Here is a 17,068-nt window from a genome sequence, read left to right on the forward strand (position 1 = left end):
GCCATTTAGTATTTTACAAAGATTTCAGAAAGACGGGAATGTCATTGGTTTTCTTAAGGAACATTGAAAGTCACAGAAACATGGAATCATAGAAATGTAGAGTTGGAAGGGATCCCAATCTCCTGCATTGCAGGAATCTCACCTGAAGCATCCATGCCAGATGGCCACCCCAACCTCTCCCATGGATCCTTCAGAGGTTATATAAGACTGTTTAGTCTAAGAACAACCAATTTAGTACCCTTCAGCTGCTGCTAAACTACAACTGCCATTATCCCTGATCATTGGCAATGCTGGTTGGAGCTAATGGAAATTTTAGTCCAATAACCACCTGTGAGGCACCATGTTTGCTCCCCCTGCACAGTCCATAGATATATAAGGGAGGGAGGGAGAAAAACCTTACAATTGGGCCTAGTCAACCCAAATTCAGTGAATTCTAAAGGAGTACAGTCATACCTCGGGTTACAGACGCTTCAGGTTGCGTTTTTTCGGGTTACGGACCACCGAAACCTGGAAGTACCAGAACGGGTTACTTCCAGGTTTTGGCAGTCGCGCATGCGCAGAAGAACTAAATTACGCTTTGCGCATGCACCGACACGCTGAATTGCAACCCGCGCGTGTGCAGACGCGCTGCTGCGGGTTGCGAATGTGCATCCCGCACGGATCACGTTCACAACCCAAGCGTCCACTGTAATTTGGCTCGCAAGAGAATGGGGCAAGTAAGCTGAGAAACATTTGTGTTATATAGCACAAAAAGTGATCTATCTAGAAATTTGTGAGCCAATTCACAAAAACAAAATGGCACATTTAAAAAAATGGAGCCAAGACAAGTTTGGCACATGGGGAAGCCAATATTGTTCCCTCACATGCCCTGTTCAAAACACAGCATGTTCTGCCACCATATGGGTGGTATTCAACGAAGTTTTACTCAGAGTAAAATGGGACAATATTTACCATGAAGACAAGCTAAAGAGACTGAAGAAATGCCTAACTTAAGCAGCCCAAAACCTATGTAGTTAAGATGTCATTCTCCATTTGTGTAAATTCCAAGGTTCTCGTGTTTATGCAATTTGCACAAATTAAAATATTCTAACACAGAAAAACAGGTTCCCCCCCTTTTCTGAAACACTGGTAGAGGGAAGGAGTCCAGCTTCACAGTCTCTGACTGCACAGTCATTCTTGGCTAGCCGGCATCCAGGGGGAGAGATGAACTCTTCACACCCGAGTGAGGAGATGGAAAATGCTGTGTTTGTTTAGTTAACAGTTTTACAGCCACTCAGCCTCATCTAGGAGGGACATTCGGTACAATGGACTCCCAGCACGTTCTTCACATGGATCCGGATAGCAAAGACGTACGCGATTACCAAAATAGCACATTTGTCTAAATAAATCTCAAAAAAGAAGAAGAAAGGAAGATCACCCCTATCCATTTTTTGAAGCAGAGCAAAAACGTGATGTATTTCCGGGAGAACGAAATAAACAAATTCAAAGGATATAAGCCTTAGCTCCAAATCACTGGGCTGATCCTTGCTACAGTCGTCATTTTTGGCAAAGCAGCTCCGGGTCTTTGGTCTTACATACTGCATTTGTAAGATTCCAGGGGAAGAATGCAACAGATCAGCTTCCCCCACTCGCCTCTGGGATCTCCATGATCTGAAACACTGCAATAGTCTTGGTATTGGTGACTGTGCATGAATGCACAAATGGACACCAGAACACTGGTAACTTTAAACCCTCCCCACCTCCCTTTCTGCAAATCTGCCAAGAATCGTTTGCTAAAAGAACTGCTCACCAAAATCACAATATCATCAGATCAGCTCTGTCAATGCTGAATGTCTAAATGCAGAAGTGCAATTCTAAGAGAGGCACACATCCATGGAAAGTGTCTTTTATTTTGTGCCACTACGTGATAATGAATGCATTTACATTCAGCTAAGATCTGGTAGAGGGACGTGGGTGGCGCTGTGGGTTAAACCACAGAGCCTAGGACTTGCCGATCAGAAGGTCGGCAGTTCGAATCCCCACGACGGGGTTAGCTCCCGTTGCTTGGTCCCTGCTCCTGCCATCCTAGCAGTTCAAAAGCACGTCAAAGTGCATGTAGATAAATAGGTACCACTCCAGCGGGAAGGTAAACGGCGCTTCTGTGTGCTGCTCTGGTTAGCCAGAAGCGGCTTAGTCATGCTGGCCACATGACCCAGAAGCTGTACGCCAGCTCCCTCAGCCAATAAAGTGAGATGAGCGCCGCAACCCCAGAGTCGGCCACAACTGGACCTAATGGTCAGGGGTCCCTTTACCTTTACCTAAGATCTGGTAGAAACTGGCAGCCAGATTTTATATCTTTTTTTCTGGGGGGATGCAGGGGGACGCATTCCCGTAAACATTTTGTGAATCTAAGTTTGGCCTCATTGAGGGGCAGTATTTCAATATGAGTAGGAAAATGAGAGTACCCCTAAAAAAATTTTTTTTAAGGAAAAAAGCACAGATTATATTATTGCCTGGTTGTCATTTACCTGCCTGGTTTTTTAAATGATTGCATTGAGATCTGTAACCCATCCTGGAATTGCATTTGCAATGAAGCATGGATAAGAAATGTTTTAAATGTAAATAAATATATAAATTCCCAAAGTAAAATGGAAATGGGTGTCTTTTACTCAGAGGTCTTCTAGGAAGTTATTCTAGCAAAGTAAGTAAATTGAAAAACGTTGCCACGCATCATTTTGCAGACTATTTTTAGTTTCAGTGACAATGAATCCCAGCCTCAATGCAGCCCGTGACACTCTTTACCTTGAGGAAACTGATAAGGACATCACAAGCCAACTGGGTCGGAAGAACAGATGCTTGCTAAATTGTAGATCTGTCACTGCCACTAAATACTTTCCCCTCTCTCCCTCACGCGTGCACGCACATAGTTTCCAAATGTGCAATGCCAGCCAAATGGACCTTGCCCTTTACCGGGCATGTAGCCTGCATCCCAATTCCAGAATAACCAAGCCTGGCAGACAGCATGCAAAGCTCCTTACATTTGTATTCCTTGGAGATAAGACTGATTGCCTAACAAAATAATTGCCTTTTAAGTCCAAGCTATTTGCGAAGACTAGTGGCAGAAGGGGGTAAAGGCAAAATGCAACGAAAATGCCCTCCAATGGTTTAACATCTCATTCACAAGAGAGGCATGAGAGGGAAGGGGCAAAATCAATATGAAGGTTCAAGGGCAACTTCTCTCTTGTTCCAACAGCTCTGTCCTCCTTTGTCCATTTAATTCCCCCATTTCTCCCACGCTTTGCGGTGAAAGTTCTAACCAGAGAATTTCAGTTCAGGGCTAACTTTTATGAGGCCACCAAGTATTCTTACTTCTCTGTGAATGGAAGAGACACACAACACTGACACAACGCAAAGTTTATGTCAAATATTATTTCTAGGACCAAATATGTGCCCATTTAACAGGGTCAACTTACAATGACATGGCTATGCTCAGGAATAACCTAGATCAGGGCGGTCCACGCAAAGTATTGGAAGACACAAGATTTACCCACTTTGGAAGAATGGCAGATGAAAGTGATGGACTACATGGAATTGGCGGAAATGACTGGTAGAATCCGAGACCAGGGAGAAGAGTCGGTGGAAGAAGATTGGAAGAAATTTAAAGACTATTTACAGAAGTAATGCAAAATTAATGAATGTTAGAATGATGTTTGAATGAAGTTAAGCGGTTTCTAGCTGTAGTGATATAAAAGAATATGGAAAATTGGATTTTTAAATAGGTAAAAATTTAATGTTATAATATATTAAGATCAAAGATCAGGATAATAAGGAGGGAAAGAAATTGCTGAATTAATTAACTGAATTGGAATACAAAAAAGGGAGGTATGAGGAGGTCAGGGAAACAAGGATATGAATGTAAGATATGGGAAGGTTGATTTTTTATTTTTATTTTTTTATCTGTGTGCTTATTCTGTATTTTTATTGTATTTTTATTTTTGTCTTTTATTCTTGTATTTTTTGCTTTAATGCAATTCCTTTTTCTGAAACTTTAATAAATATTTATAAAAAAAATAGATCAGGGCGGTCCAACTTTTCATAGCTAGTGGGATGCAATAGTACTTTGACATGGAATCCACAGGCTACAGGGACCCCCCAAAAGGGCTTCAAAGGCCACATGCAGCCCTCAGGCCATACATTGGACCTCCCTGACCTAGATGAACCAGACCACTAGAAGCAAACATGGCATGCTGAGGGCTGCCAACTTTTTAACTGATCTCTGTAGCTCTGTCTTTAATATGCAAGCATCAGCCAGGTGCTAAGGCTTATTTTTACGCTATTGCCCATTTCAGCAGATCAAGCTGGCAGAAAAACACACGCAAAAGTTTTAATTTTCCTGGTCAGTTTGCAACCCTGCACTTGGAAGCAAATCCTTCCTAACAACTTCACCCACAGCAGTCACTGCCAGGTGCCTCAGCAAGTTAATTAGCTGTGTTGTTCTAAAGTGATTTCACCAGGTGGTTTTAGATGGTGAGATTTAGTCTTTGTGTTCATTAGTCCTGGGATGCAATAGTATGTTCAGGTTGCCTCCTAAGATTGTCAGCAACATGTATATTTCCAGTTAGAAATTTGGGCAGATTTGCGTGGGGAGAAATGAGTTTAATAAACCCCAAGCAAGACACATCCGCTTCTGCACTCCTGCATTACTAAGACCAAAAGAAGAATTGGTGTGAGGAAGGAGCAGGTGTACCAATCCCTCTTCAAAGAGGAGGCACCCCTACTTGTGAACTGTTTTGCTTTGTGAATGCCACAAGAACATGGTCGGCTTGTTACCATTCCAAGGGTACTTGTCCACCACTTCAGACCGCTTATGGCTATTTGCACCATCAGAAGCAGAGCTAAGAAAAGGCAAGAGCTATGATCATGGCCACTGGGCACATCACCTCCTGGCAAATAGAAGGGGAAGAAATGGAGGCAGTGAAAGATTTTACTTTCTTGGGCTCCATGATCACTGCAGATGGTGACAGAAGTCACAAAATTAAAAGACGCCTGCTTCTTGGGAGGAAAGCAATGACAAACCTAGACAGCATCTTAAAAAGCAGAAACATCACCTTGCCAACAAAGGTCCGTATAGTTAAAGCTATGGTTTTCCCAGTAGTGATGTATGTATGGAAGTGAGAGCTGGACCATAAAGAAGGCTGATCGCCAAAGAATTGATGCTTTTGAATTATGGTGCTGGAGGAGACTCTTGAGAGTCCCATGGACTGCAAGAAGATCAAACCTATCCATTCTGAAGGAAATCAGCCCTGAGTGCTCACTGGAAGGACAGATCCTGAAGCTGAGGCTCCAAGACTTTGGCCACCTCATGAGAAGAGAAGGTGCCCTGGAAAAGACCCTGATGTTGGGAAAGATAGAGGGCACAAGGAGAAGGGGACGACAGAGGACAAGATGGTTGGACAGTGTTTTCGAAGCTACCAGCATGAGTTTGACAAAACTGCGGGAGGGAGTGGAAGACAGGAGTGCCTGGTATGCTCTGGTCCATGGGGTCACGAAGAGTTGGACATGACTAAACGACTAAAGAACAACAACATGCTGCTGCAGATCCACCTGGGGAATGTTAGGAGGCGACCACAGATGATCAAGCCATTCTAGATGCCTGTCACATGGTGCCAATATTTAGGACTATGTTTGGGTTGAGTTTAGCAGCAACATATATCCATCACCTCAAGTAGGCAGTTAATGTTAAGGCATCATGGGGCTGTTTAAGACATCCTGCCAAACCATAAAGATAAAAGTACCTGGAAGACATAAACGCTGTGTCTGATTTAATTGCAGACTGCGTTAAGCAGAAGCTGTTCCGGGGGCCTGGCTTTTGAGCAGCAACAAGAAATGATTGATAGCAGTTACTAGCTCTGCTGGCTCCCCCTTTGGCTGGACACAAGCTGCATACGTCATCTATAATAAACACAGGGATCAAACGAGAAGTTTATCATCACTACGTTAGCCTTGCGATTGCTAAAGGATGAGAAGGAGGAGGGATATTTATGACTGCACAAAGGAGAGCACCATTTTCCTCTTTCAATCCAGAGTCACCGTGAAACAATTCTGATCCACTCCCAATGGCTTCAGTGCACAATTTTTAGGCTTATGGGTAGAATCTGTCTCAAATACAACACTTAAAATAAAAATATTAAGACCCAGTTCAGCTTTCTCCACTGCTTTCAATTGTTTTCACATTTGGGTTTCACCAGGGCTGAGCAACTTTATCTCACACGCCTGAAGCCAAGCCACAGAAAAATAAGAGTCAAGCCACAGACACACAAACACTGACAGACATAAAGGCTCCTTTGTCCCCAACTTCTGAAACCACAATAATTATTCTGCTCCATTTCCATATATTCTGCTGAATTCATTTCCCCCTAATTTTTAGCACGCCTTGCTAAATACCTGCTAAAAGAAATGCTACTGCAGTGTGCCATGAGGATCTTTTGCTTAATGTGATTTGCTTCTAATAAACTGCTAATGTAATGGTCAGTTGACAATTCTAGAGCTCACAGAAGAAGGCTTTGAAAAGCCAGAAGATGGTGACTCCTCCCGTGAGCATGAGAAGGCTAGGTGGTTATTAATGAAGACAGATCAGGGATGGAGAACTTGCTAGTCCTCCAGCTGTTGCTAGGCTGCAACTCCCATATCACTGATCACTGAGCATGCTGGTTGGGGCTGATGGGAGCTGTAGTCCATCATCATCTGAAGGGCCACAAGTTCCCAGTCTCTGCCTTAGATCCTTGAGCAGGACTTTGGAGAACACATTGCCATTGCGATGTAGCTAGCAAAAGGAGAAACAAGCTTGAGCTTGCTGGAAATAATGAGGGACGGGCACCCTCCAGGTCAATGTTGTTTGCTTTGCAGGAGAAACTGATGCTGCATTCCAGACTTTCACCATGTCTGGGTGTTTGCCTGCTCCCCCATACTCAACGTAGACATTTGCAAGTAAGCCGATATCACAATAAGCCTCCTGTGCTTTCCCTCCTAAGAAAACAGGCCTTGTAACTGCTGCTCCTAACCGCATGGGGAAGTGGGGGGAAGCACGTGCGTGAAACAATGCAATTGTTGGAAGAAAGCCGAACGCTTTTCAAAATAATTTCCAAATCCCTCTGAAGTTAACTCTCCGGGGCAAGCAGGGAAAGAAAGAAGCAGCTGTTGTATCTTGCTACTGAGCTGGATGCCTTGGAAGGAGGAGAGGTATTAGTGCCAACTTAAAATAATACAATAACTTAGAAAAATGTTTTGTGAAATGATTTTTAAACACTTTGGGCTAACAAGAAGGCTCTAGCGTTTGAAGACAAGAATGCAGAAGGGCAACAGTCTGGTAAGAGGAAGGTTAGCTGCATATATTTAAAAAGGCATTAGTGCTTGGAAAATATACAGTGCCCAGATAGAGACAGGAACACAAACCTAAAGATACAATTCCTATTGTTTTTAGTGAAATGTACACATAACCATGCCACAACATGGCCCCTGTGCAGAGATAATATTATCTATTCCTTCTCTCTCTCAATGACCAGCAGCGTGCCATGGCTTTTTTTATCTTCAAAAGTTAACAACTGGGCATCAAATGCCACAAGAGCTTTATCAGGCATGGCTACCAGGAACATTTGCTGAAATGTGACACATGAAAGAGTCCCGCAACACCTTAAAAACTAACAAGTGTATTGTGGCGTGACCGCTTGCAGTGCAGAGTCTGCAGCGGACTCTAATCTGTGTGGACAAGAGCTTCCATGGTGTAGATATACCCAACTAGGGGAAGCCTCTTGAAGGAGCCCATTCCTTTTAAGTGGGGAGGTATCCCCATCTTACCAGACACATTTGAATCCACATGCTGGGCAAACACATTGCAAGATCCTGTCGAGCAGTGAATCTGGGCAATCCCTGTATTACTTAACACCTCTACCCAAAATGCACAAGAACTTTCCTGTGTACCCGCAATAAACATTTGTGGGATCATGGCTGGGGGTTCAACTATGCAACAGATATCATGCCAAAAGAGCCCAACTGTACTCTCAGAATGACTGTTCGAAAAGGACAGCCACCTATTTATTTGCCCTGGACAGAGCTTTGTGCCAGCACCAGCCCAGGATGAATGGCAGCTGTACCTGACTCTCGACCTGGACATCATGAATTCCAGCAGCTAGTGATGAGGACGCTGGAATCTAAACAGCAGCGTGCAGAAGGTATTACTCTGTTGGCCAAGCTCCCAGCATTTATATCAGACCTAGCCAATCCCCAGGCTTCATATTATCTGCCAACTCCAGGGGTTGGTGCTATATACCCCAATTCTGAAGAGAGTTCTGAGGTCAAAGCTCCTACTGCTGATAGTAGCTCACTAAGCCAAACTCTAGGCTCAGATTATAACCTCTGTGCTGAGATGCTCATGTTTTCGGCACCACAAATGTACAGTGTGCGACCTCTTCCCAACAAAGTACCATGTGATCTATCTCAGGAACTGAGAGTCTGTGTCCCCTTTCAGGTGTTGTTGGACTACAGATTCCATCATCCCTGACAATTGGCTATGCTAGCTGGGACTGATGGGAACTGGAATTAAACATCAGGCTGGCCACAGTTCTCCATTCCTCTATTACTTCCAGACACATCTGCTCAAGCAGCAGCTATCCCAACAGAAATCCTGTGATCTTCTGTGAATGGCCAAGATTCCGAACACATAGGAATTAGAACTATATTTTTTTCTAATTTCCTTTAGTAATAAACAAGTGAATCAACAAAGGCAGGGCTACTACTAAAAAAAAGCAGAATCAGATATTAAAACAAATGACTCAATTCCTGTTTTCTAAAACTGATCCCTGTTTTTCTCCCAAAAATTTAAATTGATGTTTGATATTCTCCAATAATAAAAAATAAACATGCATAGATAGATAAGAGGTGCGTCCCTTTTAATAGACCAAGCAGTGGCACACCCAAATAATAAAAACATTAGGAAATGGAAAGCTCATGATCAAGGGTCTTTCTGGAAGTGAAATTCCTGCAGCCACCCTAAAGCAGAAATATTACAAAAGCTCTGTGGCTTGGGAGTGCTGTTGCAGATTGCAAAATCCCATTAACTAGGAAAAGAATTAAGCCAATAAACATTAAAGGATCTTGCATTATAAAATATACATGGCCCATTTAATTTAACAATATCCTGTTTCATCAGAATGTATTAGCACATTGTATATTTAAGAAATGAAACATGGTGTATTTTGAAACTGCAATGCATTTGTAATATTGCTCACTCATCTCTAACATCTGGCTTTAGCTGGAAGCTGAGAAAACAGAGTTTTTACTGCGGAAACTGTGGAGAAGCAATGGGAAAACTCGATGGAGTGTTTGTTTGCTAAGACAGTTAGTGGTTGTGGAATACCGCTTGAAACTTCTCTCCCAGTGATAACTCAATTGCATGAGGAACTGTCCAGCAGATGCTAACAGAACGACATTGGTGGCAAATGTTAACTTAAGAAAGGTAGCGATAGGCTTCAACATATATATATATATATATATATATATATTGTTTCTAACTGCCTAAAATCTACTAGTTCAATTTCCTATTTCCCTGGTCAGCAACTAATTTTTCCATTCCGTCAGGGTACAGGGAACAGAGAAAGAAGCATCAGCTCCCTTGAGCAATAAGCTGTACTGAGCTCTGAATGTATCCACTTCAGCTGGTTGCTGTAAGATTTTGCATTTCCCCCTGCCTCTCTTCCCCATACCTTTTCCTTTTGTGCCATGTCTCTTGGATTTTAAGCCTGAGGGTATTGTTTCTAAACCCTACTCCAGAAGCACTTCTTTCTTAAGAGAGGGGGCAAAATGCTTCAAGGAAATGAGTACATTTTGGCAGGGGCCTTTTCACACTAAGCCAGGACTGGGGACTGATAACATTAACTCCATTTACTGGCTGACTCCCATGCAAGCCAAAGCACACAAGCCAGCTTTTCAACCCCTTCTCCTCAGCGTAAACAGTCTTACCAAAACAGGAAGCTATCTCCCCAAAGAGTAAAGTGGCCTAGGCCTGAAAAATTCACAGTGAATGACCAGAAGCTCATTCACAGCCCTTTGGGCCCAGTCTGTTGTTTTAAGAGCACAATCCGCACAATCTTTTCCATTATGATCTACCCTGTTGGCTGTATGTAGTCCAAATGCATATTTTTAGAAAGGGAAAGTAAGGTACGTATATTAGAAGTCACAGCAGAAAGAAAATAAAAGGCTATTTTTAAAAGAAGGCTGTTTCATGTTGACCGTGTTACAACAGAGTAGATGAGGTTTTGGAACACATGTAAAATTATGAAGGCAATCTCTTACAACACGTTACAGGACACCAAAATCTTTGTGGCAGTTAACTGAGCAATGTTTCTCTCCCTGACCTCTTTACCATATATATCTCCTAAGTAATCATGACCCCTTCACCCAGCCTTCTTCTGTTTTCAAGGCTCTTCCATATTTCAAACATTAAACAGTCAATACTGCTTCCTCCCACTGGAGCACAGACTGTCCAGGACCTTCGTTCCTATCACTTCCCATCCTTCACTGTACAAGCAAATGAACATTCCTGCAATTTGTAGAGCTAGGAAATTAAAATCAGCACTCTGAATGGCCAGGGTGAGGAACCTGGACTACAGTTCCCATCACTCCTGGCCATTGGCCATGCTGGCTAGGGCTGATGGGGGTTGGAGTCCCACAATATCTAGAAAGCTGCACTCCTACTGTACAGCTTCCCATCTCTCTCACTTCTCCAAAATAACATTGAACGTTGCCCTTTTCGCCTTCAATTATCAAAGCAGCTGCAATTCCCAACAGACTTCAGCAGGCAATTGTTCATCTCCTTGAAGCATATCAAACTCAAAATAATTATCTAGGGGAAAATGGTCATGGTACAAAAAGGTGGGGGTTGTTTTTTGAGGGACATGCTCTTCCTATTGAGAGTTTCCCTAACAAGGAAATACGTCTACAACAAGAACAAGCAGGAAATACGTTTTGTTAAGACGTTTAGATGAACTGACCTACAGTCCAGGAATGCTTTAGATCAAAGCAAACTTCATTGATGCACATAGTAGCTGAGCAAGGAACTATAATTGAAAACAATATTGTTGCAGTTACACAACACCCCGATCTGCAAGCAGTGCAAAATTCCACAGGTTCCAAGTGCTTACTCAGAGTTTGTGTTTCCTTTGGGAATGAGGCAAGGGGAGATTGTGCTGTCTCCGCGATGTACAGTTTAGTTACACATATATACAACCTGAGCCTACGATGGAGGGCTTCAGACCATCAACAACCCAAAAGGGTCTTGTTTCTCCCATAGCCACAGACTTGGATTCAAAGAGAAACCAAACGTTGCTCTGACTCTCCAGCTCACCATCATTGCAAACTCTGCCTTCAACTCTGGCTTTGAGGGAGGGGGCTCCAACCTTTTGCTGTCTCCCACCGAGCTCCTTAATCCCCCAGGAAACTAGCTTGGCTAGGCTAGGAATTATAAGGCTTGATTAGCTTTTAACACTTGCTGGATCCGGGGATTAGAGGGATCTGGCACACGGCTTAATGCCACTCCTAAAACTCATAACAATACCAAAGAGGAATATTTGCATGCTTGCTTAAAGTTTTCTGGAACAGTAATGTTCCGTATGCAAAGAAGCTTATTAGGACAGACGTGGGTGGTCTCTACCAAAATTGTGGGGGGAAAGCTGATAAGTGAGTGGATGGATTCTCCTCTAGGGACAAGAGCAGCTTCCTGACAGAATTAGCTGTTTTGCAATGTCATCATCAACTCCTTACTGGAGTCAAACAATTGTGCGTTGGAGTCTTATTACAAATAAAGCTAAGCAAATTAAAGCCAGTGTACTTGAGAAAGGAAAGCAACAAGAATAACCAACGCCACGGCAGAGACAAGTATCTATTTACAGACATGGGAAAAGGGACTAGTTCAGGGTCTTTTGAGATAATGCATTTGCTATACGGAAATGAACCAATTGTTACTTGGTTGTTGCAGGAAACCCAGACTTTTTTTCTTCTGCTAATTCTACATTTTCAGGGGAGATCTGGACGTCTTTCCTCAGGGTGGAGCATCAGTTGGAGACACTCTTTCTTGCCAACATTTGTTGTATGCATTCAATAACTGTATATAAAATGCCCCAAGTCTTTCCATTAAAAAAGAGGCCCTTTTACAACGCAGTCAATCCTACTTGGAAGTGTGTCCAGCAAGTTTAGTAGGGCTTACTCCCAGGTAACCGGAAACATTTTAGAGATGAGGGCCAAGGACATTTTGCTGCCTGCATTAACTCTCCCCCTCACATATTCCAAGCTGACCAGGGTTGAATCTTATTTCCAAGACTGGCGACATTGACAGCCTCCTTCATTGCAGGCTAGCTTAGGAGTGATGGGGCAAGCTTTGTGTCATAAACAGTTCTGCCCTCCATCGCTTTTCTGCCATTCCCCAACGGCAGGGCCGGCCCTGGTTAACTGAATTACCACATGCAGACTAATTTGATCCAACAACTGCAAAGACAAGAAGGTTCAACTGATAAATAATATAGGCAGTGGCGTAGCGTGGGGGGTGCAGGGGGGGCAAATTCATGGGTTAGGGGGCGCAAATCCACGGGTTAGGGGGCGCAAATCCACGGGTTAGGGGGCGCAAATTACTTGCCTTGCCCCGGGTGCTGACAACCCACGCTACGCCACTGAATATAGGGGAAACGGACTGACCTTCACATAGGCTAGGTACTGTTTACACTTCTGCTGCATATAGGACAGCTGGAACTGCTCTGTGATCTGGCCCACTGCTTCTCCGGAAGAAACAAAGTAAACCCTGATGGGATGGCCCTTTTCCTTCTTTGCCACATCTGCCGTCAGGTTACAGTTCAATCCTAAAAAAGAAAAATGGAAAAGCGATAAAATACCAACGAAAGAATGGCAAGAAAAGCTTACAGAATATGCCGAAATGGCAAAACTAACTGACAGGCAACGAAATAAGGACACACAAAAATCCTTTAAAGAAGATTGGGAACCATTTTTGGCTGATCTACAGAAACAGTGCAAAGAATTGGACTCTTTAGTAGGTTCTGAGTAAACATTTACAAATAACGAAATAAATTATAAGATTAAATATAAAAAAATGAATGGAAAGCAAATAAGCAGGATTTGATAATGTGTGAAAACAAACTAGAAAAGGAGGTTGAGGGAAGTCCAGGTGGGGGAGGGAAGGGAAGGGACAATTTGGGATTAGTGAATTATGATAGATGTTATAATGTAATTGGGGGGAATGGAAAATGTAATAAAAATATTTTAAAAGAAAAAAAGAAAAATTAACATGAGGGCAGCCTTTACATCTCCAGAGGTATATGTCTTTTGGTTTGTTTTAGGATTGCACCACGCTGACCTCTGCCATTCAGCAACAGGTCCATAACTGCAACAGCACTGGGTGGCTTTTAAAGACAATTGAACGGATTCCATGGCGGATAAGACTAGCAATACTACCAGACACGATGGCCATGCTCTGTCTCTGGGGTCAGGGGCAGGAATGCTTCTGAAGACCACTTGCTGGAAACCACAGTAGAGAAGAGGGCTCTTGCCCTCAAGGCCTGCTTGCAGGTTCTCCACCGGCATTAGGTTGGCCTCTGTGAGAACAAGATGCTTGGCGCTGATAAGCCATTGGTCTAATCCAGCAGGCTCTTACAGGTTCTTAACAAGTGCATGTTCAAATAAAGACAAAAAGGCTCCAGAGCATTAGACCCCCTCCTTAGAGATCCTGATGTGGAGACATGCCTTTAATTATTGGCTGTCTCTCTGGCATAAATTGCCCAATTACCATCTTATTCAGTGCCTTTGGAGAGATGAATTCACCAATCCATGGGCAACAAAAATCCATTCCAAACTGTTGACTTATGGAATCTCTCCTTCTGATATATTAAACTTAGATCTAATTACAGCAAAAAAGGTCATCAAACAAAGATTGGAGGAGGTCGACTTGCAACAAAATCTTACTACAGGTGATGGCACATGTTCCCCGATAAACCAGGGCATTACATTTATGTCCCAGATACCTTGATATCTGTCTACCTTATCGGCTGCGTCACATAGATTTGCTTTTGTTAGAGCCAGATTTAATGTGTTCCCCTCAAATGTGCTGAACAATAGATTTTCTAACGGTAAAACCTCTGTTTTATGCGCATGTGACAACAAATCAATAGAATCCCTTCATCATATCTTGTTTAATTGTCCTTTATATATTGTTCCCCGATCAAGGATTCTGAGCTCAATCATTTTGGAAACTGTTGCTAAACCACCTGAATTACATCTAGCCTATCTACTCCAGGACATTGACTCTTATAGAACATTACAGGTTGCAAGATTCCCGAATTCTGTTCTTTCATACAAAAGACTTCATGGAATGCTGCATGACTATTAAAATCTAGTAAACTCAATCCACCATCTTTATATTCAAGGCCACAATATGGTACATCTAGAGACTGTATGTAATGTGAACGAGATTATGCGCTGAAATATTTTAGTTGATATTTTAGAATGTAAAATGCTATTTTATTTACCGATTGGTTTTACCTGGTGGGCTTATAGCCGAATAAAGTATTATCTATCTATCTATCTCCAGAGCATTGGGGACAGACTAGTGCCCTGCAGAAGCCCATAGAACAGATGGCAGGGAATCAAAGAACACTCCCATAATGCTACTCTCTGGGCAACTGGGCAAATACGAATGCAGCCATTGAAGTAAAGTGCCTTCAATACCCATCACACAGTCAGTCTAGGACAGGCATAGGCAAACTCGGCCCTCCTGATGTTTTGGGACTACAATTCCCATCATCCCTGACCACTGGTCCTGCTAGCTAAGGATGGTAGGAGTTGTAGTCCAAAAAGAGCTGGAGACTCAAGTTTGGAAAACACTGCTTGAAGGCAAGCTTATGCTACTTGTGACCCAATGACTTAAATGCAAGCCACCAGCCTACGTAAGCAACAGTGTTATAAACCTGATTTTGCAGCCCACTTAAGGATAAAAAAGTGTGTCAAGCACTTGGCATTCTGCAATACTTGGTAGAGGGCTACATTCAAGTTGCTGGATCTCAAATTCTGCCAGCCTGCTCTAGTGAAAGGTCTGTTAAGGGAAAGAAGTGCATCTTTTAACTTTGGTAAACTACTGTGTGTTAACAGTATAGTTTCGACACAACAGGTTCCCTCGAATTTCGACACTAGTTACTCATCATTTTGCTAACCGGTACCCTAAACGTTTACAATCAGGGCTGTCATCAAAGGTTAGCACAGTAAGTCATCTGCCAAGGTCGCCTTGCTGAAGTGATAAGCTAAAGTTAACACCATTATTGTATCATGTTCATTAATATCCATGAGCCTCGCTCCAATAGGAAACTTCCTCTGCTGCAAACCAGCATTCCCTGCATTTATGATAACTGCACTTAACAGTGTACAATCTGGCACTTTGGTGGCACATCCCATCAAGATAAGAACGTTGATATAAAAATGGAAAGTACAGATGTTGCAGACTACTAAGAACCGCACAACCACATTGCATATTGTGCATGCGACAGTAAAAGCCGATTCCTGTGCCTTTTAAATGGCTGATTACATATTTTGGCTGCATATTAGATTATTTAGAGGCATGAGAATTAAGTGTGCCACACATCTGGTTTGTTTCCAATCAAAGCAAAGTATGAAAAAAATATTCTATCAAGAGGAAAACTGAAGCAGCTATTAAGAGACCAAGATCAAGAATTGCAGAAATAATTGTCAACTCAGCTGAGACCCTTTAGACCTAGAAGCAGCCAGTAGAGAAGGCCTTCTGAGCATGGAAGTAACTGAAGCTTGGAAAGAGGGAGAGGTGTGAGGAGGTGGGAAGGTCGCTGTGGTGCAAATGCATGGTTCAGAGTGCCAAAATGTGTGGAGGTAACGCTCCGCTTTGCGGAGGCAAACATCGCACCAGACATGCAACTGTATGTCCAGGAGCGTTACACCGGCTTTCCCTGACCTTCTTGGCTAGAAAACAGGGCTTCCCCCCTGACTTTTTGTCCTCTCACAATTTGTTTGCTAGACATAACACTTGGCTGAAGCAGGACCGGGGACGCAGACGTAATCAAGTATCGGGAAAAACTTTAAATAATAATAATAAATTTTATTTATATCCCGCCCTCCCCAGCCGAAGCCGGGCTCAGGGCGGCTAACAACACTAAAATAGTGCAACATTATAAAAACATCATAAGAATTAATTAAAATCAAAATTGATGGCAACCATAAACTAAAGTATTGTAAAGATTGCCAAAGGAGGGAGTCAGGCTGTGCCCCAACCAAAGGCCTGGTGGAACAGCTCTGTCTTGCAGGCCCTGCGGAAAGATGTCAAGTCCCGCAGGGCCCTTGTCTCTTGTGACAGAGCGTTCCACCAGGTTGGAGCCGCAGCCGAAAAAGCCCTGGCTCTAGTTGAGGCCAGCCTAACCTCTCTGTGGCCTGGGACCTTCAAGATGTTTTTATTTGAGGACCGTAAGTTCCTCTGTGGGGCATACCAGGAGAGGCGGTCCCGTAGATACGAGGGTCCTAGGCCGTGTAGGGCTTTGAAGATTAAAACCAGCACCTTAAACCTGATCCTGTACTCCACCGGGAGCCAGTGCAGCTGGTATAGCACCGGATGAATGTGATCCCGCAGCGAAGACCCCGTAAGGAGTCTCGCTGCGGCATTCTGCACCCGCTGGAGTTTCTGGGTCAGTCTCAAGGGCAGCCCCACGTAGAGCGAGTTACAATAATCCAGTCTGGAGGTGACCGTCGCATGGATCACAGTGGCTAGGTCAGGGCGAGAGAGGTAAGGAGCCAACTGCTTAGCTTGGCGGAGATGAAAAAATGCCGCCTTTGTTATAGCTGCAATCTGCGCCTCCATGGAGAGGGAGGTATCGAAGATTACACCCAAACTCTTAACGGACGGTGCTGGCACTAATTGCACCCCCGCAAGAGATGGGAGTTGCCCCCTCAATCCCATATCGCTCCGTCCCAGCCAGAGGACCTCTGTCTTCGAAGGATTTAACTTCAACCGGCTCCCACG

At 43.4% G+C, this 17,068-nt stretch overlaps 1 protein-coding gene across 1 annotated transcript in view; it reads right to left on the bottom strand.

Annotated features, from left to right (window-relative positions):
• ITGA9 (integrin subunit alpha 9) overlaps positions 1-17,068 on the bottom strand; it is a 250,926-nt gene that overhangs the window by 148,582 nt on the left and 85,276 nt on the right. The window contains exon 15 of the mRNA XM_081165107.1: positions 12,721-12,881. Coding sequence (XP_081021233.1) covers positions 12,721-12,881 — 161 coding nt within the window. The remainder of the gene's footprint in view (positions 1-12,720; positions 12,882-17,068) is intronic.

Source organism: Podarcis bocagei (genome assembly GCF_964188305.1).
Source record: "Podarcis bocagei genome assembly, chromosome: 12".
Classification (NCBI taxonomy): domain Eukaryota; kingdom Metazoa; phylum Chordata; class Lepidosauria; order Squamata; family Lacertidae; genus Podarcis; species Podarcis bocagei.